Below are 26,573 nucleotides of genomic sequence, written 5' to 3'. Positions count from 1 at the left end.
TGCCACTGACTCTCTGTCACTGTCACTGACTCTCTGTCACTGTCACTGACACTCTGTCTCTGTCTCTGTCACTGTCTCTGTCACTGTCACTGACTCTCTGTCACTGTCTCTGTCACTGACTCTCTTTCACTGTCAATGTCACTGACTCTCTGCCACTGTCACTCACACTCTGTCTCTGTCACTGTCTCTGTCACTGCCACTGACTCTCTGTCACTGACTCTCTGTCACTGTCTCTGTCACTGCCACTGACTCTCTGTCACTGTCACTGTCACTGACTCTCTGCCACTGTCACTCACACTCTGTCTCTGTCTCTGTAACTGTCTCTGTTACTGTCACTGACTCTCTGTCACTGTCTCTGTCACTGACTCTCTGTCACTGTCACTGTCACTGACTCTCTGCCATTGTCACTCACACTCTGTCTCTGTCTCTGTCACTGTCCCTGTCACTGTCACTGACTCTCTGTCACTGTCACTGACACTCTGTCTCTGTCTCTGTCACTGTCTCTGTCACTGTCACTGACTCTCTGTCACTGTCACTGACACTCTGTCTCTGTCTCTGTCACTGTCTCTGTCACTGTCACTGACTCTCTGTCACTGTCACTGTCACTGACTCTCTGTCACTGACACTCTGTCTCTGTCTCTGTCACTGTCGCTGTCACTGTCACTGACTCTCTTTCACTGTCTCTGTCACTGCCACTGACACTCTGTCTCTTTCACTGTCACTGTCACTGTCTCTGTCACTGCCACTGACACTCTGTCTCTGTCTCTGTCACTGTCTCTGTCACTGTCACTGACTCTCTGTCTCTGTCACTGTCTCTCTGTCACTGACTCTCTGTCTCTGTCACTGTCACTGACTCTCTGTCACTGCCACTGACTCTCTGTCACTGACTCTCTGTCACTGTCTCTGTCACTGCCACTGACTCTCTGTCAGTGTCACTGTCTCTGTCTCTGTCACTGTCTCTCTGTCACTGACTCTCTGTCTCTGTCACTGTCACTGACACTCTGTCACTGACACTCTGTCTCTGTCACTCTGTCTCTGTCACTTTGTCTCTGTCTCTGTCTCTGTCTCTGTCTCTGTCACTGACACTCTGACTCTCTGTCACTGTCACTGACTCTCTGTCTCTGTCACTGACACTCTGTCTCTGTCTCTGACACAGTCACTGTCTCTGTCTCTCTGTCACTGTCTCTGTCTCTGTTTCTGTCTCTGTCACTGTCACTGTCTCTGTCTCTGTCTCTTTCACTGTCACTGTCACTGTCTCTGTCACTGTCTCTGTCACTGTCTCTGTCTCTGTCTCTGTCACTGTCACTGACTCTCTGTCACTGACACTGACACTTTGTCACTGTCTCTGTCACTGTCTCTGTCTCTGTCACGGACTCTCTGTCACTGTCACTGACTCTCTGTTACTGTCTCTGTCACTGTCACTGACACTCTGTCTCTGTCTCTGTCACTGTCACTGACTCTCTGTCACTGTCACTGACACTCTGTCACTGTCACTGACACTCTGTCTCTGTCTCTGTCACTGTCTCTGTCACTGTCACTGACTCTCTGTCACTGTCACTGTCACTGACTCTCTGTCACTGTCACTGACACTCTGTCTCTGTCTCTGTCACTGTCTCTGTCACTGTCACTGACTCTCTGTCACTGTCACTCTGTCACTGTCACTGACACTCTGTCTCTGTCTCTGTCACTGTCTCTGTCACTGTCACTGACTCTCTGTCACTGTCACTGTCACTGACTCTCTGTCACTGTCACTGACACTCTGTCTCTGTCTCTGTCACTGTCTCTGTCTCTGTCACGGACTCTCTGTCACTGTCACTGACTCTCTGTTACTGTCTCTGTCACTGTCACTGACACTCTGTCTCTGTCTCTGTCACTGTCACTGACTCTCTGTCACTGTCACTGACACTCTGTCACTGTCACTGACACTCTGTCTCTGTCTCTGTCACTGTCTCTGTCACTGTCACTGACTCTCTGTCACTGTCACTGTCACTGACTCTCTGTCACTGTCACTGACACTGACTCTCTGTCACTGTCACTGACACTCTGTCTCTGTCTCTGTCACTGTCTCTGTCACTGTCACTGACTCTCTTTCACTGTCTCTGTCACTGCCACTGACACTCTGTCTCTTTCACTGTCACTGTCACTTTCTCTGTCACAGCCACTGACACTCTGTCTCTGTCTCTGTCACTGTCTCTGTCACTGTCACTGACTCTGTCACTGTCACTGACTCTCTGTCACTGTCTCTGTCACTGCCACTGACTCTCTGTCACTGTCACTGACTCTCTGTCACTGTCACTGACACTCTGTCTCTGTCTCTGTCACTGTCTCTGTCACTGTCACTGACTCTCTGTCACTGTCTCTGTCACTGACTCTCTTTCACTGTCAATGTCACTGACTCTCTGCCACTGTCACTCACACTCTGTCTCTGTCACTGTCTCTGTCACTGCCACTGACTCTCTGTCACTGACTCTCTGTCACTGTCTCTGTCACTGCCACTGACTCTCTGTCACTGTCACTGTCACTGACTCTCTGCCACTGTCACTCACACTCTGTCTCTGTCTCTGTAACTGTCTCTGTTACTGTCACTGACTCTCTGTCACTGTCTCTGTCACTGACTCTCTGTCACTGTCACTGTCACTGACTCTCTGCCATTGTCACTCACACTCTGTCTCTGTCTCTGTCACTGTCCCTGTCACTGTCACTGACTCTCTGTCACTGTCACTGACACTCTGTCTCTGTCTCTGTCACTGTCTCTGTCACTGTCACTGACTCTCTGTCACTGTCACTGACACTCTGTCTCTGTCTCTGTCACTGTCTCTGTCACTGTCACTGACTCTCTGTCACTGTCACTGTCACTGACTCTCTGTCACTGACACTCTGTCTCTGTCTCTGTCACTGTCGCTGTCACTGTCACTGACTCTCTTTCACTGTCTCTGTCACTGCCACTGACACTCTGTCTCTTTCACTGTCACTGTCACTGTCTCTGTCACTGCCACTGACACTCTGTCTCTGTCTCTGTCACTGTCTCTGTCACTGTCACTGACTCTCTGTCACTGTCTCTGTCACTGCCACTGACTCTCTGTCACTGTCACTGTCACTGACTCTCTGTCACTGTCACTGACACTCTGTCACTGTCTCTGTCACTGTCTCTGTCACTGTCACTGACTCTCTGTCACTGTCACTGTCACTGACTCTCTGTCACTGACACTCTGTCTCTGTCTCTGTCACTGTCGCTGTCACTGTCACTGACTCTCTTTCACTGTCTCTGTCACTGCCACTGACACTCTGTCTCTTTCACTGTCACTGTCACTGTCTCTGTCACTGCCACTGACACTCTGTCTCTGTCTCTGTCACTGTCTCTGTCACTGTCACTGACTCTCTGTCACTGTCTCTGTCACTGCCACTGACTCTCTGTCACTGTCACTGTCACTGACTCTCTGTCACTGTCACTGACACTCTGTCACTGTCTCTGTCACTGTCTCTGTCACTGTCACTGACTCTCTGACACTGTCACTGTTACTGACTCTCTGTCACTGTCACTGACACTCTGTCTCTGTCACTGTCTCTGTCACTGTCCCTGACTCTCTTTCACTGTCTCTGTCACTGCCACTGACACTCTGTCTCTTTCACTGTCACTGTCACTGTCTCTGTCACTGCCACTGACACTCTGTCTCTGTCTCTGTCACTGTCTCTGTCTCTGTCACGGACTCTCTGTCACTGTCACTGACTCTCTGTCACTGTCTCTGTCACTGCCACTGACTCTCTGTCACTGTCACTGACACTCTGTCTCTGTCACTGTCACTGACTCTCTGTCACTGTCACTGTCACTGACTGTCTGTCACTGTCACTGACACTCTGTCTCTGTCTCTGTCACTGTCTCTGTCACTGTCACTGACTCTGTCACTGTCACTGACTCTCTTTCACTGTCACTGTCACTGCCACTGACACTCTGTCTCTTTCACTGTCACTGTCTCTGTCACTGCCACTGACACTCTTTCACTGTCACTGTCACTGTCTCTGTCACTGTCACGGACTCTCTGTCACTGTCTCTGTCAGTGCCACTGACTCTCTGTCACTGCCACTGACTCTCTGTCACTGACTCTCTGTCACTGTCTCTGTCACTGCCACTGACTCTCTGTCACTGTCACTGTCTCTGTCTCTGTCACTGTCTCTCTGTCATTGACTCTCTGTCTCTGTCACTGACACTCTGTCTCTGTCTCTGACACAGTCACTGTCTCTGTCTCTCTGTCACTGTCTCTGTCTCTGTTTCTGTCTCTGTCACTGTCACTGTCTCTGTCTCTGTCTCTTTCACTGTCACTGTCACTGTCACTGTCTCTGTCACTGTCACTGTCTCTGTCACTGTCTCTGTCTCTGTCTCTGTCACTGTCACTGACTCTCTGTCACTGTCACTGACTCTCTGTTACTGTCTCTGTCACTGTCACTGACACTCTGTCTCTGTCTCTGTCACTGTCACTGACTCTCTGTCACTGACTCTCTGTCACTGTCTCTGTCACTGCCACTGACTCTCTGTCACTGTCACTGTCACTGACTCTCTGCCACTGTCACTCACACTCTGTCACTGTCTCTGTCACTGTCTCTGTCACTGTCACTGACTCTCTGTCACTGTCACTGTCACTGTCACTGACTCTCTGTCACTGTCACTGACACTCTGTCTCTGTCAATGTCGCTGTCACTGTCACTGACTCTCTTTCACTGTCTCTGTCACTGCCACTGACACTCTGTCTCTTTCACTGTCACTGTCACTGTCTCTGTCACTGCCACTGACACTCTGTCTCTGTCACTGTCACTGTCTCTGTCTCTGTCACGGACTCTCTGTCACTGTCACTGACTCGCTGTCACTGTCTCTGTCACTGCCACTGACTCTCTGTCACTGTCACTGACACTCTGTCTCTGTCACTGTCACTGACTCTCTGTCACTGTCTCTGTCACTGCCACTGACTCTCTGTCACTGTCACTGACTCTCTGTCACTGCCACTGACTCTCTGTCACTGACTCTCTGTCACTGTCTCTGTCACTGCCACTGACTCTCTGTCAGTGTCACTGTCTCTGTATCTGTCACTGTCTCTCTATCACTGACTCTCTGTCTCTGTCACTGTAACTGACACTCTGTCACTGACACTCTGTCTCTGTCACTCTGTCTCTGTCACTCTGTCTCTGTCTCTGTCTCTGTCTCTGTCACTGACACTCTGACTCTCTGTCACTGTCACTGCCTCTCTGTCTCTGTCACTGACACTCTGTCTCTGTCTCTGACACAGTCACTGTCTCTGTCTCTCTGTCACTGTCTCTGTCTCTGTTTCTGTCTCTGTCACTGTCACTGTCTCTGTATCTGTCTCTTTCACTGTCACTGTCACTGTCTCTGTCACCGTCTCTGTCACTGTCTCTGTCTCTGTCTCTGTCACTGTCACTGACTCTCTGTCACTGTCACTGACACTTTGTCACTGTCTCTGTCACTGTCTCTGTCTCTGTCACGGACTCTCTGTCACTGTCACTGACTCTCTGTTACTGTCTCTGTCACTGTCACTGACACTCTGTCTCTGTCTCTGTCACTGTCACTGACTCTCTGTCACTGTCACTGACACTCTGTCACTGTCACTGACACTCTGTCTCTGTCTCTGTCACTGTCTCTGTCACTGTCACTGACTCTCTGTCACTGTCACTGACACTGACTCTCTGTCACTGTCACTGACACTCTGTCTCTGTCTCTGTCACTGTCTCTGTCACTGTCACTGACTCTCTTTCACTGTCTCTGTCACTGCCACTGACACTCTGTCTCTTTCACTGTCACTGTCACTGTCTCTGTCACAGCCACTGACACTCTGTCTCTGTCTCTGTCACTGTCTCTGTCACTGTCACTGACTCTGTCACTGTCACTGACTCTCTGTCACTGTCTCTGTCACTGTCACTGACTCTCTGTCACTGCCACTGACTCTCTGTCACTGACTCTCTGTCACTGTCTCTGTCACTGCCACTGACTCTCTGTCAGTGTCTCTGTCTCTGTCTCTGTCACTGTCTCTCTGTCACCGACTCTCTGTCTCTGTCACTGTCACTGACTCTCTGTCACTGCCACTGACTCTCTGTCACTGACTCTCTGTCACTGTCTCTGTCACTGCCACTGACTCTCTGTCAGTGTCACTGTCTCTGTCTCTGTCACTGTCTCTCTGTCACTGACTCTCTGTCTCTGTCACTGTCACTGACACTCTGTCACTGACACTCTGTCTCTGTCACTCTGTCTCTGTCACTCTGTCTCTGTCTCTGTCTCTGTCTCTGTCTCTGTCACTGACACTCTGACTCTCTGTCACTGTCACTGACTCTCTGTCTCTGTCACTGACACTCTGTCTCTGTCTCTGACACAGTCACTGTCTCTGTCTCTCTGTCACTGTCTCTGTCTCTGTTTCTGTCTCTGTCACTGTCACTGTCTCTGTCTCTGTCTCTTTCACTGTCACTGTCACTGTCTCTGTCACTGTCTCTGTCACTGTCTCTGTCTCTGTCTCTGTCACTGTCACTGACTCTCTGTCACTGACACTGACACTTTGTCACTGTCTCTGTCACTGTCTCTGTCTCTGTCACGGACTCTCTGTCACTGTCACTGACTCTCTGTTACTGTCTCTGTCACTGTCACTCACACTCTGTCTCTGTCACTGTCTCTGTCACTGTCACTGACTCTCTGTCACTGTCACTGACTCTCTGTCACTGTCACTGACACTCTGTCTCTGTCTCTGTCACTGTCTCTGTCACTGTCACTGACTCTCTGTCACTGTCTCTGTCACTGATTCTCTGTCACTGTCAATGTCACTGACTCTCTGCCACTGTCACTCACACTCTGTCTCTGTCACTGTCTCTGTCACTGCCACTGACTCTCTGTCACTGACTCTCTGTCACTGTCTCTGTCACTGCCACTGACTCTCTGTCACTGTCACTGTCACTGACTCTCTGCCACTGTCACTCACACTCTGTCTCTGTCTCTGTAACTGTCTCTGTTACTGTCACTGACTCTCTGTCACTGTCTCTGTCACTGACTCTCTGTCACTGTCACTGTCACTGACTCTCTGCCATTGTCACTCACACTCTGTCTCTGTCTCTGTCACTGTCCCTGTCACTGTCACTGACTCTCTGTCACTGTCACTGACACTCTGTCTCTGTCTCTGTCACTGTCTCTGTCACTGTCACTGACTCTCTGTCACTGTCACTGACACTCTGTCTCTGTCTCTGTCACTGTCTCTGTCACTGTCACTGACTCTCTGTCACTGTCACTGTCACTGACTCTCTGTCACTGACACTCTGTCTCTGTCTCTGTCACTGTCGCTGTCACTGTCACTGACTCTCTTTCACTGTCGCTGTCACTGTCACTGACTCTCTTTCACTGTCACTGTCACTGTCTCTGTCACTGCCACTGACACTCTGTCTCTGTCTCTGTCACTGTCTCTGTCACTGTCACTGACTCTCTGTCACTGTCTCTGTCACTGCCACTGACTCTCTGTCACTGTCACTGTCACTGACTCTCTGTCACTGTCACTGACACTCTGTCACTGTCTCTGTCACTGTCTCTGTCACTGTCACTGACTCTCTGTCACTGTCACTGTCACTGACTCTCTGTCACTGACACTCTGTCTCTGTCTCTGTCACTGTCGCTGTCACTGTCACTGACTCTCTTTCACTGTCTCTGTCACTGCCACTGACACTCTGTCTCTTTCACTGTCACTGTCACTGTCTCTGTCACTGCCACTGACACTCTGTCTCTGTCTCTGTCACTGTCTCTGTCACTGTCACTGACTCTCTGTCACTGTCTCTGTCACTGCCACTGACTCTCTGTCACTGTCACTGTCACTGACTCTCTGTCACTGTCACTGACACTCTGTCACTGTCTCTGTCACTGTCTCTGTCACTGTCACTGACTCTCTGACACTGTCACTGTTACTGACACTCTGTCACTGTCACTGACACTCTGTCTCTGTCACTGTCTCTGTCACTGTCCCTGACTCTCTTTCACTGTCTCTGTCACTGCCACTGACACTCTGTCTCTTTCACTGTCACTGTCACTGTCTCTGTCACTGCCACTGACACTCTGTCTCTGTCTCTGTCACTGTCTCTGTCTCTGTCACGGACTCTCTGTCACTGTCACTGACTCTCTGTCACTGTCTCTGTCACTGCCACTGACTCTCTGTCACTGTCACTGACACTCTGTCTCTGTCACTGTCACTGACTCTCTGTCACTGTCTCTGTCACTGCCACTGACTCTCTGTCACTGTCACTGACTCTCTGTCACTGCCACTGACTCTCTGTCACTGACTCTCTGTCACTGTCTCTGTCACTGTCACTGACACTCTGTCTCTGTCACTGTCTCTGTCACTGTCCCTGACTCTCTTTCACTGTCTCTGTCACTGCCACTGACACTCTGTCTCTTTCACTGTCACTGTCACTGTCTCTGTCACTGCCACTGACACTCTGTCTCTGTCTCTGTCACTGTCTCTGTCTCTGTCACGGACTCTCTGTCACTGTCACTGACTCTCTGTCACTGTCTCTGTCACTGCCACTGACTCTCTGTCACTGTCACTGACACTCTGTCTCTGTCACTGTCACTGACTCTCTGTCACTGTCACTGTCACTGACTGTCTGTCACTGTCACTGACACTCTGTCTCTGTCTCTGTCACTGTCTCTGTCACTGTCACTGACTCTGTCACTGTCACTGACTCTCTTTCACTGTCACTGTCACTGCCACTGACACTCTGTCTCTTTCACTGTCACTGTCTCTGTCACTGCCACTGACACTCTTTCACTGTCACTGTCACTGTCTCTGTCACTGCCACTGACACTCTGTCTCTGTCTCTGTCACTGTCTCTGTCACTGTCACTGACTCTCTGTCACTGTCTCTGTCACTGCCACTGACTCTCTGTCACTGCCACTGACTCTCTGTCACTGACTCTCTGTCACTGTCTCTGTCACTGCCACTGACTCTCTGTCACTGTCACTGTCTCTGTCTCTGTCACTGTCTCTCTGTCACTGACTCTCTGTCTCTGTCACTGACACTCTGTCTCTGTCTCTGACACAGTCACTGTCTCTGTCTCTCTGTCACTGTCTCTGTCTCTGTTTCTGTCTCTGTCACTGTCACTGTCTCTGTCTCTGTCTCTTTCACTGTCACTGTCACTGTCACTGTCTCTGTCACTGTCACTGTCTCTGTCACTGTCTCTGTCTCTGTCTCTGTCACTGTCACTGACTCTCTGTCACTGTCACTGACTCTCTGTTACTGTCTCTGTCACTGTCACTGACACTCTGTCTCTGTCTCTGACACTGTCACTGACTCTCTGTCACTGACTCTCTGTCACTGTCTCTGTCACTGCCACTGACTCTCTGTCACTGTCACTGTCACTGACTCTCTGCCACTGTCACTCACACTCTGTCACTGTCTCTGTCACTGTCTCTGTCACTGTCACTGACTCTCTGTCACTGTCACTGTCACTGACTCTCTGTCACTGTCACTGACACTCTGTCTCTGTCAATGTCGCTGTCACTGTCACTGACTCTCTTTCACTGTCTCTGTCACTGCCACTGACACTCTGTCTCTTTCACTGTCACTGTCACTGTCTCTGTCACTGCCACTGACACTCTGTCTCTGTCACTGTCACTGTCTCTGTCTCTGTCACGGACTCTCTGTCACTGTCACTGACTCGCTGTCACTGTCTCTGTCATTGCCACTGACTCTCTGTCACTGTCACTGACACTCTGTCTCTGTCACTGTCACTGACTCTCTGTCACTGTCTCTGTCACTGCCACTGACTCTCTGTCACTGTCACTGACTCTCTGTCACTGCCACTGACTCTCTGTCACTGACTCTCTGTCACTGTCTCTGTCACTGCCACTGACTCTCTGTCAGTGTCACTGTCTCTGTATCTGTCACTGTCTCTCTATCACTGACTCTCTGTCTCTGTCACTGTAACTGACACTCTGTCACTGACACTCTGTCTCTGTCACTCTGTCTCTGTCACTCTGTCTCTGTCTCTGTCTCTGTCTCTGTCACTGACACTCTGACTCTCTGTCACTGTCACTGCCTCTCTGTCTCTGTCACTGACACTCTGTCTCTGTCTCTGACACAGTCACTGTCTCTGTCTCTCTGTCACAGTCTCTGTCTCTGTTTCTGTCTCTGTCACTGTCACTGTCTCTGTATCTGTCTCTTTCACTGTCACTGTCACTGTCTCTGTCACCGTCTCTGTCACTGTCTCTGTCTCTGTCTCTGTCACTGTCACTGACTCTCTGTCACTGTCACTGACACTTTGTCACTGTCTCTGTCACTGTCTCTGTCTCTGTCACGGACTCTCTGTCACTGTCACTGACTCTCTGTTACTGTCTCTGTCACTGTCACTGACACTCTGTCTCTGTCTCTGTCACTGTCACTGACTCTCTGTCACTGTCACTGACACTCTGTCACTGTCACTGACACTCTGTCTCTGTCTCTGTCACTGTCTCTGTCACTGTCACTGACTCTCTGTCACTGTCACTGACACTGACTCTCTGTCACTGTCACTGACACTCTGTCTCTGTCTCTGTCACTGTCTCTGTCACTGTCACTGACTCTCTTTCACTGTCTCTGTCACTGCCACTGACACTCTGTCTCTTTCACTGTCACTGTCACTGTCTCTGTCACAGCCACTGACACTCTGTCTCTGTCTCTGTCACTGTCTCTGTCACTGTCACTGACTCTGTCACTGTCACTGACTCTCTGTCACTGTCTCTGTCACTGCCACTGACTCTCTGTCACTGTCACTGACTCTCTGTCACTGCCACTGACTCTCTGTCACTGACTCTCTGTCTCTGTCACTGTCACTGACACTCTGTCACTGACACTCTGTCTCTGTCACTCTGTCTCTGTCACTCTGTCTCTGTCTCTGTCTCTGTCACTGTCACTGACACTCTGTCTCTGTCTCTGTCACTGTCACTGACTCTCTGTCATTGTCACTGACACTCTGTCACTGTCACTGACACTCTGTCTCTGTCTCTGTCACTGTCTCTGTCACTGTCACTGACTCTCTGTCACTGTCACTGTCACTGACACTTTGTCACTGTCACTGACACTGACTCTCTGTCACTGTCACTGACACTCTGTCTCTGTCTCTGTCACTGTCTCTGTCACTGTCACTGACTCTCTTTCACTGTCTCTGTCACTGCCACTGACACTCTGTCTCTTTCACTGTCACTGTCACTGTCTCTGTCACAGCCACTGACACTCTGTCTCTGTCTCTGTCACTGTCTCTGTCACTGTCACTGACTCTGTCACTGTCACTGACTCTCTGTCACTGTCTCTGTCACTGTCACTGACTCTCTGTCACTGCCACTGACTCTCTGTCACTGACTCTCTGTCACTGTCTCTGTCACTGCCACTGACTCTCTGTCAGTGTCACTGTCTCTGTCTCTGTCACTGTCTCTCTGTCACTGACTCTCTGTCTCTGTCACTGTCACTGACTCTCTGTCACTGCCACTGACTCTCTGTCACTGACTCTCTGTCACTGTCTCTGTCACTGCCACTGACTCTCTGTCAGTGTCACTGTCTCTGTCTCTGTCACTGTCTCTCTGTCACTGACTCTCTGTCTCTGTCACTGTCACTGACACTCTGTCACTGACACTCTGTCTCTGTCACTCTGTCTCTGTCACTCTGTCTCTGTCTCTGTCTCTGTCTCTGTCTCTGTCTCTGTCACTGACACTCTGACTCTCTGTCACTGTCACTGACTCTCTGTCTCTGTCACTGACACTCTGTCTCTGTCTCTGACACAGTCACTGTCTCTGTCTCTCTGTCACTGTCTCTGTCACTGCCACTGACTCTCTGTCACTGTCACTGACTCTCTGTCACTGCCACTGACTCTCTGTCACTGACTCTCTGTCACTGTCTCTGTCACTGCCACTGACTCTCTGTCAGTGTCACTGTCTCTGTATCTGTCACTGTCTCTCTATCACTGACTCTCTGTCTCTGTCACTGTAACTGACACTCTGTCACTGACACTCTGTCTCTGTCACTCTGTCTCTGTCACTCTGTCTCTGTCTCTGTCTCTGTCTCTGTCACTGACACTCTGACTCTCTGTCACTGTCACTGCCTCTCTGTCTCTGTCACTGACACTCTGTCTCTGTCTCTGACACAGTCACTGTCTCTGTCTCTCTGTCACTGTCTCTGTCTCTGTTTCTGTCTCTGTCACTGTCACTGTCTCTGTATCTGTCTCTTTCACTGTCACTGTCACTGTCTCTGTCACCGTCTCTGTCACTGTCTCTGTCTCTGTCTCTGTCACTGTCACTGACTCTCTGTCACTGTCACTGACACTTTGTCACTGTCTCTGTCACTGTCTCTGTCTCTGTCACGGACTCTCTGTCACTGTCACTGACTCTATGTTACTGTCTCTGTCACTGTCACTGACACTCTGTCTCTGTCTCTGTCACTGTCACTGACTCTCTGTCACTGTCACTGACACTCTGTCACTGTCACTGACACTCTGTCTCTGTCTCTGTCACTGTCTCTGTCACTGTCACTGACTCTCTGTCACTGTCACTGACACTGACTCTCTGTCACTGTCACTGACACTCTGTCTCTGTCTCTGTCACTGTCTCTGTCACTGTCACTGACTCTCTTTCACTGTCTCTGTCACTGCCACTGACACTCTGTCTCTTTCACTGTCACTGTCACTGTCTCTGTCACAGCCACTGACACTCTGTCTCTGTCTCTGTCACTGTCTCTGTCACTGTCACTGACTCTGTCACTGTCACTGACTCTCTGTCACTGTCTCTGTCACTGCCACTGACTCTCTGTCACTGTCACTGACTCTCTGTCACTGCCACTGACTCTCTGTCACTGACTCTCTGTCTCTGTCACTGTCACTGACACTCTGTCACTGACACTCTGTCTCTGTCACTCTGTCTCTGTCACTCTGTCTCTGTCTCTGTCTCTGTCACTGTCACTGACACTCTGTCTCTGTCTCTGTCACTGTCACTGACTCTCTGTCATTGTCACTGACACTCTGTCTCTGTCACTGACACTCTGTCTCTGTCTCTGTCACTGTCTCTGTCACTGTCACTGACTCTCTGTCACTGTCACTGTCACTGACACTTTGTCACTGTCACTGACACTGACTCTCTGTCACTGTCACTGACACTCTGTCTCTGTCTCTGTCACTGTCTCTGTCACTGTCACTGACTCTCTTTCACTGTCTCTGTCACTGCCACTGACACTCTGTCTCTTTCACTGTCACTGTCACTGTCTCTGTCACAGCCACTGACACTCTGTCTCTGTCTCTGTCACTGTCTCTGTCACTGTCACTGACTCTGTCACTGTCACTGACTCTCTGTCACTGTCTCTGTCACTGTCACTGACTCTCTGTCACTGCCACTGACTCTCTGTCACTGACTCTCTGTCACTGTCTCTGTCACTGCCACTGACTCTCTGTCAGTGTCACTGTCTCTGTCTCTGTCACTGTCTCTCTGTCACTGACTCTCTGTCTCTGTCACTGTCACTGACTCTCTGTCACTGCCACTGACTCTCTGTCACTGACTCTCTGTCACTGTCTCTGTCACTGCCACTGACTCTCTGTCAGTGTCACTGTCTCTGTCTCTGTCACTGTCTCTCTGTCACTGACTCTCTGTCTCTGTCACTGTCACTGACACTCTGTCACTGACACTCTGTCTCTGTCACTCTGTCTCTGTCACTCTGTCTCTGTCTCTGTCTCTGTCTCTGTCTCTGTCTCTGTCACTGACACTCTGACTCTCTGTCACTGTCACTGACTCTCTGTCTCTGTCACTGACACTCTGTCTCTGTCTCTGACACAGTCACTGTCTCTGTCTCTCTGTCACTGTCTCTGTCTCTGTTTCTGTCTCTGTCACTGTCTCTGTCTCTGTCTCTGTCTCTTTCACTGTCACTGTCACTGTCTCTGTCACTGTCTCTGTCACTGTCTCTGTCTCTGTCTCTGTCACTGTCACTGACTCTCTGTCACTGACACTGACACTTTGTCACTGTCTCTGTCACTGTCTCTGTCTCTGTCACGGACTCTCTGTCACTGTCACTGACTCTCTGTTACTGTCTCTGTCACTGTCACTGACACTCTGTCTCTGTCTCTGTCACTGTCACTGACTCTCTGTCACTGTCACTGACACTCTGTCACTGTCACTGACACTCTGTCTCTGTCTCTGTCACTGTCTCTGTCACTGTCACTGACTCTCTGTCACTGTCACTGACACTGACTCTCTGTCACTGTCACTGACACTCTGTCTCTGTCTCTGTCACTGTCTCTGTCACTGTCACTGACTCTCTTTCACTGTCTCTGTCACTGCCACTGACACTCTGTCTCTTTCACTGTCACTGTCACTGTCTCTGTCACAGCCACTGACACTCTGTCTCTGTCTCTGTCACTGTCTCTGTCACTGTCACTGACTCTGTCACTGTCACTGACTCTCTGTCACTGTCTCTGTCACTGCCACTGACTCTCTGTCACTGTCACTGACTCTCTGTCACTGTCACTGACACTCTGTCTCTGTCTCTGTCACTGTCTCTGTCACTGTCACTGACTCTCTGTCACTGTCTCTGTCACTGACTCTCTTTCACTGTCAATGTCACTGACTCTCTGCCACTGTCACTCACACTCTGTCTCTGTCACTGTCTCTGTCACTGCCACTGACTCTCTGTCACTGACTCTCTGTCACTGTCTCTGTCACTGCCACTGACTCTCTGTCACTGTCACTGTCACTGACTCTCTGCCACTGTCACTCACACTCTGTCTCTGTCTCTGTAACTGTCTCTGTTACTGTCACTGACTCTCTGTCACTGTCTCTGTCACTGACTCTCTGTCACTGTCACTGTCACTGACTCTCTGCCATTGTCACTCACACTCTGTCTCTGTCTCTGTCACTGTCCCTGTCACTGTCACTGACTCTCTGTCACTGTCACTGACACTCTGTCTCTGTCTCTGTCACTGTCTCTGTCACTGTCACTGACTCTCTGTCACTGTCACTGACACTCTGTCTCTGTCTCTGTCACTGTCTCTGTCACTGTCACTGACTCTCTGTCACTGTCACTGTCACTGACTCTCTGTCACTGACACTCTGTCTCTGTCTCTGTCACTGTCGCTGTCACTGTCACTGACTCTCTTTCACTGTCTCTGTCACTGCCACTGACACTCTGTCTCTTTCACTGTCACTGTCACTGTCTCTGTCACTGCCACTGACACTCTGTCTCTGTCTCTGTCACTGTCTCTGTCGCTGTCACTGACTCTCTGTCACTGTCTCTGTCACTGCCACTGACTCTCTGTCACTGTCACTGTCACTGACTCTCTGTCACTGTCACTGACACTCTGTCACTGTCTCTGTCACTGTCTCTGTCACTGTCACTGACTCTCTGTCACTGTCACTGTCACTGACTCTCTGTCACTGACACTCTGTCTCTGTCTCTGTCACTGTCGCTGTCACTGTCACTGACTCTCTTTCACTGTCTCTGTCACTGCCACTGACACTCTGTCTCTTTCACTGTCACTGTCACTGCCACTGACACTCTGTCTCTGTCTCTGTCACTGTCTCTGTCTCTGTCACGGACTCTCTGTCACTGTCACTGACTCTCTGTCACTGTCTCTGTCACTGCCACTGACTCTCTGTCACTGTCACTGACACTCTGTCTCTGTCTCTGTCACTGTCTCTGTCACTGTCACTGACTCTGTCACTGTCACTGACTCTCTTTCACTGTCTCTGTCACTGCCACTGACACTCTGTCTCTTTCACTGTCACTGTCTCTGTCACTGCCACTGACACTCTTTCACTGTCACTGTCACTGTCTCTGTCACTGCCACTGCCACTGACACTCTGTCTCTGTCTCTGTCACTGTCTCTGTCACTGTCACTGACTCTCTGTCACTGTCTCTGTCACTGCCACTGACTCTCTGTCACTGTCACTGACTCTCTGTCACTGCCACTGACTCTCTGTCACTGACTCTCTGTCACTGTCTCTGTCACTGCCACTGACTCTCTGTCACTGTCACTGTCTCTGTCTCTGTCACTGTCTCTCTGTCACTGACTCTCTGTCTCTGTCACTGTCACTGACACTCTGTCACTGACACTCTGTCTCTGTCACTCTGTCTCTGTCACTCTGTCTCTGTCTCTGTCTCTGTCTCTGTCACTGACACTCTGACTCTCTGTCACTGTCACTGACTCTCTGTCTCTGTCACTGACACTCTGTCTCTGTCTCTGACACAGTCACTGTCTCTGTCTCTCTGTCACTGTCTCTGTCTCTGTTTCTGTCTCTGTCACTGTCACTGTCTCTGTCTCTGTCTCTTTCACTGTCACTGTCACTGTCACTGTCTCTGTCACTGTCTCTGTCACTGTCTCTGTCTCTGTCTCTGTCACTGTCACTGACTCTCTGTCACTGTCACTGACACTTTGTCACTGTCTCTGTCACTGTCTCTGTCTCTGTCACGGACTCTCTGTCACTGTCACTGACTCTCTGTTACTGTCTCTGTCACTGTCACTGACACTCTGTCTCTGTCTCTGTCACTGTCACTGACTCTCTGTCACTGTCACTGACACTCTGTCACTGTCACTGACACTCTGTCTCTGTCTCTGTCACTGTCTCTGTCACTGTCACTGACTCTCTGTCACTGTCACTGACACTGACTCTCTGTCACTGTCACTGACACTCTGTCTCTGTCTCTGTCACTGTCTCTGTCACTGTCACTGACTCTCTTTCACTGTCTCTGTCACTGCCACTGACACTCTGTCTCTTTCACTGTCACTGTCACTGTCTCTGTCACAGCCACTGACACTCTGTCTCTGTCTCTGTCACTGTCTCTGTCACTGTCACTGACTCTGTCACTGTCACTGACTCTCTGTCACTGTCTCTGTCACTGCCACTGACTCTCTGTCACTGTCACTGACTCTCTGTCACTGTCACTGACACTCTGTCTCTGTCTCTGTCACTGTCTCTGTCACTGTCACTGACTCTCTGTCACTGTCTCTGTCACTGATTCTCTGTCACTGTCAATGTCACTGACTCTCTGCCACTGTCACTCACACTCTGTCTCTGTCACTGTCTCTGTCACTGCCACTGACTCTCTGTCACTGACTCTCTGTCACTGTCTCTGTCACTGCCACTGACTCTCTGTCACTGTCACTGTCACTGACTCTCTGCCACTGTCACTGTCACTCTGTCTCTGTCTCTGTCACTGTCTCTGTCACTGTCACTGACTCTCTGTCACTGTCTCTGTCACTGACTCTCTGTCACTGTCACTGTCACTGACTCTCTGCCATTGTCACTCACACTCTGTCTCTGTCACTGTCTCTGTCACTGCCACTGACTCTGTCACTGTCTCTCTGTCACTGACTCTCTGTCTCTGTCACTGTCACTGACACTCTGTCACTGACACTCTGTCTCTGTCACTCTGTCTCTGTCACTCTGTCTCTGTCTCTGTCTCTGTCTCTGTCACTGACACTCTGACTCTCTGTCACTGTCACTGACTCTCTGTCTCTGTCACTGACACTCTGTCTCTGTCTCTGACACAGTCACTGTCTCTGTCTCTCTGTCACTGTCTCTGTCTCTGTTTCTGTCTCTGTCACTGTCACTGTCACTGTCTCTGTCTCTGTCTCTTTCACTGTCACTGTCACTGTCACTGTCTCTGTCACTGTCTCTGTCACTGTCTCTGTCTCTGTCTCTGTCACTGTCACTGACTCTCTGTCACTGTCACTGAAACTTTGTCACTGTCTCTGTCACTGTCTCTGTCTCTGTCACGGACTCTCTGTCACTGTCACTGACTCTCTGTTACTGTCTCTGTCACTGTCACTGACACTCTGTCTCTGTCTCTGTCACTGTCACTGACTCTCTGTCACTGTCACTGACACTCTGTCACTGTCACTGACACTCTGTCTCTGTCTCTGTCACTGTCTCTGTCACTGTCACTGACTCTCTGTCACTGTCACTGACACTGACTCTCTGTGACTGCCACTGACACTCTGTCTCTGTCTCTGTCACTGTCTCTGTCACTGTCACTGACTCTCTTTCACTGTCTCTGTCACTGCCACTGACACTCTGTCTCTTTCACTGTCACTGTCACTGTCTCTGTCACAGCCACTGACACTCTGTCTCTGTCTCTGTCACTGTCTCTGTCACTGTCACTGACTCTGTCACTGTCACTGACTCTCTGTCACTGTCTCTGTCACTGCCACTGACTCTCTGTCACTGTCACTGACTCTCTGTCACTGTCACTGACTCTCTGTCACTGTCTCTGTCACTGATTCTCTGTCACTGTCAATGTCACTGACTCTCTGCCACTGTCACTCACACTCTGTCTCTGTCACTGTCTCTGTCACTGCCACTGACTCTCTGTCACTGACTCTCTGTCACTGTCTCTGTCACTGCCACTGACTCTCTGTCACTGTCACTGTCACTGACTCTCTGCCACTGTCACTCACACTCTGTCTCTGTCTCTGTCACTGTCTCTGTCACTGTCACTGACTCTCTGTCACTGTCTCTGTCACTGACTCTCTGTCACTGACACTCTGTCTCTGTCACTCTGTCTCTGTCACTCTGTCTCTGTCTCTGTCTCTGTCTCTGTCACTGACACTCTGACTCTCTGTCACTGTCACTGACTCTCTGTCTCTGTCACTGACACTCTGTCTCTGTCTCTGACACAGTCACTGTCTCTGTCTCTCTGTCACTGTCTCTGTCTCTGTTTCTGTCTCTGTCACTGTCACTGTCTCTGTCTCTGTCTCTTTCACTGTCACTGTCACTGTCACTGTCTCTGTCACTGTCTCTGTCACTGTCTCTGTCTCTGTCTCTGTCACTGTCACTGACTCTCTGTCACTGTCACTGACACTTTGTCACTGTCTCTGTCACTGTCTCTGTCTCTGTCACGGACTCTCTGTCACTGTCACTGACTCTCTGTTACTGTCTCTGTCACTGTCACTGACACTCTGTCTCTGTCTCTGTCACTGTCACTGACTCTCTGTCACTGTCACTGACACTCTGTCACTGTCACTGACACTCTGTCTCTGTCTCTGTCACTGTCTCTGTCACTGTCACTGACTCTCTGTCACTGTCACTGACACTGACTCTCTGTCACTGTCACTGACACTCTGTCTCTGTCTCTGTCACTGTCTCTGTCACTGTCACTGACTCTCTTTCACTGTCTCTGTCACTGCCACTGACACTCTGTCTCTTTCACTGTCACTGTCACTGTCTCTGTCACAGCCACTGACACTCTGTCTCTGTCTCTGTCACTGTCTCTGTCACTGTCACTGACTCTGTCACTGTCACTGACTCTCTGTCACTGTCTCTGTCACTGCCACTGACTCTCTGTCACTGTCACTGACTCTCTGTCACTGTCACTGACACTCTGTCTCTGTCTCTGTCACTGTCTCTGTCACTGTCACTGACTCTCTGTCACTGTCTCTGTCACTGATTCTCTGTCACTGTCAATGTCACTGACTCTCTGCCACTGTCACTCACACTCTGTCTCTGTCACTGTCTCTGTCACTGCCACTGACTCTCTGTCACTGACTCTCTGTCACTGTCTCTGTCACTGCCACTGACTCTCTGTCACTGTCACTGTCACTGACTCTCTGCCACTGTCACTGTCACTCTGTCTCTGTCTCTGTCACTGTCTCTGTCACTGTCACTGACTCTCTGTCACTGTCTCTGTCACTGACTCTCTGTCACTGTCACTGTCACTGACTCTCTGCCATTGTCACTCACACTCTGTCTCTGTCACTGTCTCTGTCACTGCCACTGACTCTGTCACTGTCTCTCTGTCACTGACTCTCTGTCTCTGTCACTGTCACTGACACTCTGTCACTGACACTCTGTCTCTGTCACTCTGTCTCTGTCACTCTGTCTCTGTCTCTGTCTCTGTCTCTGTCACTGACACTCTGACTCTCTGTCACTGTCACTGACTCTCTGTCTCTGTCACTGACACTCTGTCTCTGTCTCTGACACAGTCACTGTCTCTGTCTCTCTGTCACTGTCTCTGTCTCTGTTTCTGTCTCTGTCACTGTCACTGTCACTGTCTCTGTCTCTGTCTCTTTCACTGTCACTGTCACTGTCACTGTCTCTGTCACTGTCTCTGTCACTGTCTCTGTCTCTGTCTCTGTCACTGTCACTGACTCTCTGTCACTGTCACTGAAACTTTGTCACTGTCTCTGTCACTGTCTCTGTCTCTGTCACGGACTCTCTGTCACTGTCACTGACTCTCTGTTACTGTCTCTGTCACTGTCACTGACACTCTGTCTCTGTCTCTGTCACTGTCACTGACTCTCTGTCACTGTCACTGACACTCTGTCACTGTCACTGACACTCTGTCTCTGTCTCTGTCACTGTCTCTGTCACTGTCACTGACTCTCTGTCACTGTCACTGACACTGACTCTCTGTGACTGCCACTGACACTCTGTCTCTGTCTCTGTCACTGTCTCTGTCACTGTCACTGACTCTCTTTCACTGTCTCTGTCACTGCCACTGACACTCTGTCTCTTTCACTGTCACTGTCACTGTCTCTGTCACAGCCACTGACACTCTGTCTCTGTCTCTGTCACTGTCTCTGTCACTGTCACTGACTCTGTCACTGTCACTGACTCTCTGTCACTGTCTCTGTCACTGCCACTGACTCTCTGTCACTGTCACTGACTCTCTGTCACTGTCACTGACACTCTCTCTCTGTCTCTGTCACTGTCTCTGTCACTGTCACTGACTCTCTGTCACTGTCTCTGTCACTGATTCTCTGTCACTGTCAATGTCACTGACTCTCTGCCACTGTCACTCACACTCTGTCTCTGTCACTGTCTCTGTCACTGCCACTGACTCTCTGTCACTGACTCTCTGTCACTGTCTCTGTCACTGCCACTGACTCTCTGTCACTGTCACTGTCACTGACTCTCTGCCACTGTCACTCACACTCTGTCTCTGTCTCTGTCACTGTCTCTGTCACTGTCACTGACTCTCTGTCACTGTCTCTGTCACTGACTCTCTGTCACTGTCACTGTCACTGACTCTCTGCCATTGTCACTCACACTCTGTCTCTGTCACTGTCTCTGTCACTGCCACTGACTCTCTGTCACTGTCTCTGTCACTGCCACTGACTCTCTGTCACTGTCACTGACACTCTGTCTCTGTCTCTGTCACTGTCTCTGTCACTGTCACTGACTCTCTGTCACTGTCACTGTCACTGACTCTCTGTCACTGACACTCTGTCTCTGTCTCTGTCACTGTCGCTGTCACTGTCACTGACTCTCTTTCACTGTCTCTGTCACTGCCACTGACACTCTGTCTCTTTCACTGTCACTGTCACTGTCTCTGTCACTGACACTCTGTCTCTGTCTCTGTCACTGTCTCTGTCACTGTCACTGACTCTCTGTCACTGTCTCTGTCACTGCCACTGACTCTCTGTCACTGTCACTGTCACTGACTCTCTGTCACTGTCACTGACACTCTGTCACTGTCTCTGTCACTGTCTCTGTCACTGTCACTGACTCTCTGTCACTGTCACTGTCACTGACTCTCTGCCACTGTCACTGACACTCTGTCTCTGTCTCTGTCACTGTCTCTGTCACTGACTCTCTGTCACTTTCTCTGTCACTGACTCTCTGTCACTGTCACTGTCACTGACTCTCTGTCACTGTCACTGACACTCTGTCACTGTCTCTGTCACTGTCTCTGTCACTGTCACTGATTCTCTGTCACTGTCACTGTCACTGACTCTCTGCCACTGTCACTGACACTCTGTCTCTGTCTCTGTCACTGTCTCTGTCACTGACTCTCTGTCACTGTCTCTGTCACTGACTCTCTGTCACTGTCACTGTCACTGACTCTCTGCCACTGTCACTCACACTCTGTCTCTGTCACTGTCTCTGTCACTGCCACTGACTCTCTGTCACTGACTCTCTGTCACTGTCTCTGTCACTGCCACTGACTCTCTGTCACTGTCACTGTCACTGACTCTCTGTCACTGTCACTGACACTGACTCTCTGTCACTGTCACTGACACTCTGTCTCTGTCTCTGTCACTGACTCTGTCACTGTCACTGACTCTCTGTCACTGTCACTGTCACTGACTCTCTGCCACTGTCACTGACACTCTGTCTCTGTCTCTGTCACTGTCTCTGTCACTGTCACTGACTCTCTGTCACTGTCTCTGTCACTGACTCTCTGTCACTGTCACTGTCACTGTCTCTCTGCCACTGTCACTCACACTCTGTCTCTGTCACTGTCTCTGTCACTGCCACTGACTCTCTGTCACTGACTCTCTGTCACTGTCTCTGTCACTCTTTCTCTGTCGCTGAGCCCAGCTCCACATTGAGATATACAGCCTCTAGTAAAGCCTGGCACGGGTTTAAAATTAAAACCTGACTTGAATCCGACCCGACCTGAGCCTGAGCCCTTTAATTTTTTTTTGTGCCCAACCTGACCCGAGCCCGAATGCTGGACTCGGAATTTTGACCTGAACCCAACACATGTAGTCAGATGTAGTCGGATTCAGGTTTTAGCCTCTAGTCCCCCCAATACAGTTTCCACAGTCAGCACTGTGGCAAATGCAGATTCTGAAATTCCAAACCTTCACTGACCATTTCCCTCCATGTCGTAGACTGTATTCTCAGTGTAAAATTGCTCATTTTCAATCAATGCCCAGGACTTGGAGCTCCTCTCACACGACTGCTGACTGCAAAATGTCTGAAGTATTTAAATCTCTCTCTTCACCAACCCAACTGCTCTGAGGAACCTTGAAACACCCACTCTGCCCCTGTACCAAAACGGCAGCCTTAGCTGTGACAGAATGAACACACCCACTGAGGCACTGTCTGATCCGCCCAAATCATTCCACTCAACTCAGAGTTAAACACAACCTTCACAGAGTCCCCCACCCAGCCACGCACATCCACACACCCAGCCACAAACTCACCCTCACATGCCCCCACAACCCCCCACACCCACACTCACACACTCCCACACACACACTCACGCACACACTCCCACACACACACTCACACACACAGTCCCACACACAGTCCCACACACACACTCACACACACAGTCCCACACACAGTCCCACACACACAGTCCCACACACACAGTCCCACACACAGTCCCACACTCCCACACACACACTCACACACACACTCCCACACACACATTCACACACACAGTCCCACACACACACTCACACACACAGTCCCACACACAGTCCCACACACACAGTCCCACACACACAGTCCCACACTCCCACACACACACTCACACACACAGTACCACACACACAGTCCCACACACAGTCCCACACTCCCACACACACACTCACACACACAGTCCCACACACAGTCCCACACTCCCACACACACACAGTCCCACACTCGCACACTCACACACACACACTCACACACACAGTCCCACAGTCCCACACTTCCACATACACACTCACACACACAGTCCCACACTCCTACACTCACACACACACACTCACACACACAGTCCCACAGTCCCACACTTCCACATACACACTCACACACACAGTCCCACACTCACACACGCAGTCCCACACTCACACACACACACTCACACACACACTCACACACACACTCCCTCACTCACACACACTCACTCACACACACTCACTCACACACACTCACTCACACACACTCACACACACACACTCACACACACTCACTCACACACACAGTCCCACACTTCCACACACACACTCACACACAGAGTCCCACACTCACACACACAGTACCACACACACACTCACACACACAGTCACACTCACACACACACTCACACACTCCCACACACACACTCACACACACAGTCCTACACACAGTCCCACACTCACACACACACTCACACACACAGTCCCACACTCGCTCACACACTCCCACACACACACTCACACACACATACTCACGCACACAGTCCCACACTTCCACACACACACTCACACACACACTCACACACACAGTCCTACACACAGTCCCACACACAGTCCCACACTTCCACACACACACTCACACACACACTCACACACACACTCACACACACACACACTCACACACACAGTCCCACACTCACTCACACACTCCCACACACACACTCACACACACAGTCCCACACTTCCACACACACACACACACTCACACACACAGTCCTACACACAGTCCCACACACACACTCCCACACACAGTCCCACACTTCCACACACACACTCACACACACAGTCCCACACTCACTCACACACTCCCACACACACACTCACACACACAGTCCCACACTTCCACACACACACACACTCACACACACAGTCCTACACACAGTCCCACACACACACTCACACACACAGTCCTACACACAGTCCCACACTTCCACACACACACTCACACACACACTCACACACACACACTCACACACACAGGCCAAACTTCCACACACACACTCCCACACACACTCACACACACAGTCCCACACTCCCACACACACTCACACACACTCACACACACAGTCCTACACACAGTCCCACACTCCCACACACACAGTCCCACACACAGTCCCACACACAGTCCCACACTCACACACACACTCACACACACACTCACACACACAGTCCCACACTCCCACACACACAGTCCCACACACAGTCCCATACACAGTCCCACACACAGTCCCACACTCACACACACACTCACACACACAGTCCTACACACAGTCCTACACACAGTCCTACACACAGTCCCACACACAGTCCCACACTCCCACACACACAGTCCCACACACAGTCCCACACACAGTCCCACACACAGTCCCACACACAATCCCACACTCCCACACACACACTCACACACACAGTCCCACACTCACACACTCACACACACAGTCCCACACTCCCACACTCACAAACCATCCCACACACACACACAGTCCCACACTCCCACACTCACTCACACAGTCCCACACTCACACACACAGTCCCACACTCTCACACACACACTCACGCACACACTCACACACACACTCACACACACACTCACACACACAGTCCCACACTCCCACACACACACTCACACACAGTCCCACACACAGTCCCGCACTCCCACACACTCACACACACTCACAGTCCCACACTCCCACACACACACTCACACACAGTCCCACACACAGTCCCGTACACAGTCCCGTACTCCCACACACACACTCACACACACACACACACACACACACACAGTCCCACACTCACACACACACACTCACACACACACTCACACACTCACACACACACACACAGTCCCACACTCACAAACACACTCACACACACACTCACACACACAGTCCCACACACAGTCCCACACTCCCACACTCACAAACCATCCCACACACACACACAGTCCCACACTCCCACACTCACTCACACAGTCCCACACTCACACACACAGTCCCACACTCTCACACACACACTCACGCACACACTCACACACACACTCACACACACACTCACACACACAGTCCCACACTCCCACACACACACTCACACACAGTCCCACACACAGTCCCGCACTCCCACACACTCACACACACTCACAGTCCCACACTCCCACACACACACTCACACACAGTCCCACACACAGTCCCGTACACAGTCCCGTACTCCCACACACACACTCACACACACACACACACACACACACACACAGTCCCACACTCACACACACACACTCACACACACACTCACACACTCACACACACACACACAGTCCCACACTCACAAACACACTCACACACACACTCACACACACAGTCCCACACACAGTCCCACACTCCCACACACACACTCACACACAGTCCCACACACAGCCCCGCACTCCCACACACACACTCACACACACACACACACACACACAGTCCCACAGTCCCACACTTCCACATACACACTCACACACACAGTCCCACACTCCCACACTCACACACACACACTCACACACACAGTCCCACAGTCCCACACTTCCACATACACACTCACACACACAGTCCCACACTTCCACACACACACTCACACACACACTCACACACAGAGTCCCACACTCACACACACAGTCCCACACACACACTCACACACACAGTCACACACACACACACACACACAGTCCCACAGTCCCACACTTCCACATACACATTCACACACACAGTCCCACACTCACACACACAGTCCCACACTCACACACACACACTCACACACACACACTCACACACACACACACTCCCACACTCTCACTCACACACACAGTCCCACACTTCCACACACACACTCACACACACACTCACACACAGAGTCCCACACTCACACACACAGTCCCACACACACACTCACACACACAGACACCCTCACACACACACTCACACACTCCCACACATACACTCACACACACACACAGTCCTATACACAGTCCCACACTCACAAACACACTCACACACACAGTCCCACACTCGCTCACACACTCCCACACACACACTCACACACACATACTCACGCACACAGTCCCACACTTCCACACACACACTCACACACACAGTCCTACACAC

General features: G+C 50.7%; 1 protein-coding gene across 2 annotated transcripts in view; it reads right to left on the bottom strand.

Annotated features, from left to right (window-relative positions):
- LOC137347976 (C-C chemokine receptor type 7-like) overlaps positions 1–22,718 on the bottom strand; it is a 353,721-nt gene extending 331,003 nt beyond the window's left edge. Inside the window, exon 1 of one of the 2 annotated variants that reach the window (XM_068013044.1) lies at positions 22,564–22,718. Coding sequence is in view for 1 of the 2 variants with exons in the window: in XM_068013043.1 (XP_067869144.1) it covers positions 22,574–22,621 (48 nt within the window). In the remaining variant the exon portion in view is untranslated. The remainder of the gene's footprint in view (positions 1–22,563) is intronic. The other variant, XM_068013043.1, reaches the window with a different exon arrangement.
- Between the last annotated feature and the right edge of the window lie 3,855 nt (positions 22,719–26,573).

The sequence above is a fragment of the Heterodontus francisci genome, chromosome 33 (genome assembly GCF_036365525.1).
Source record: "Heterodontus francisci isolate sHetFra1 chromosome 33, sHetFra1.hap1, whole genome shotgun sequence".
Classification (NCBI taxonomy): domain Eukaryota; kingdom Metazoa; phylum Chordata; class Chondrichthyes; order Heterodontiformes; family Heterodontidae; genus Heterodontus; species Heterodontus francisci.
The sequence above is the reverse complement of the archived record's forward strand: the minus strand, read 5'-3'. Positions and strand labels throughout refer to the sequence as shown.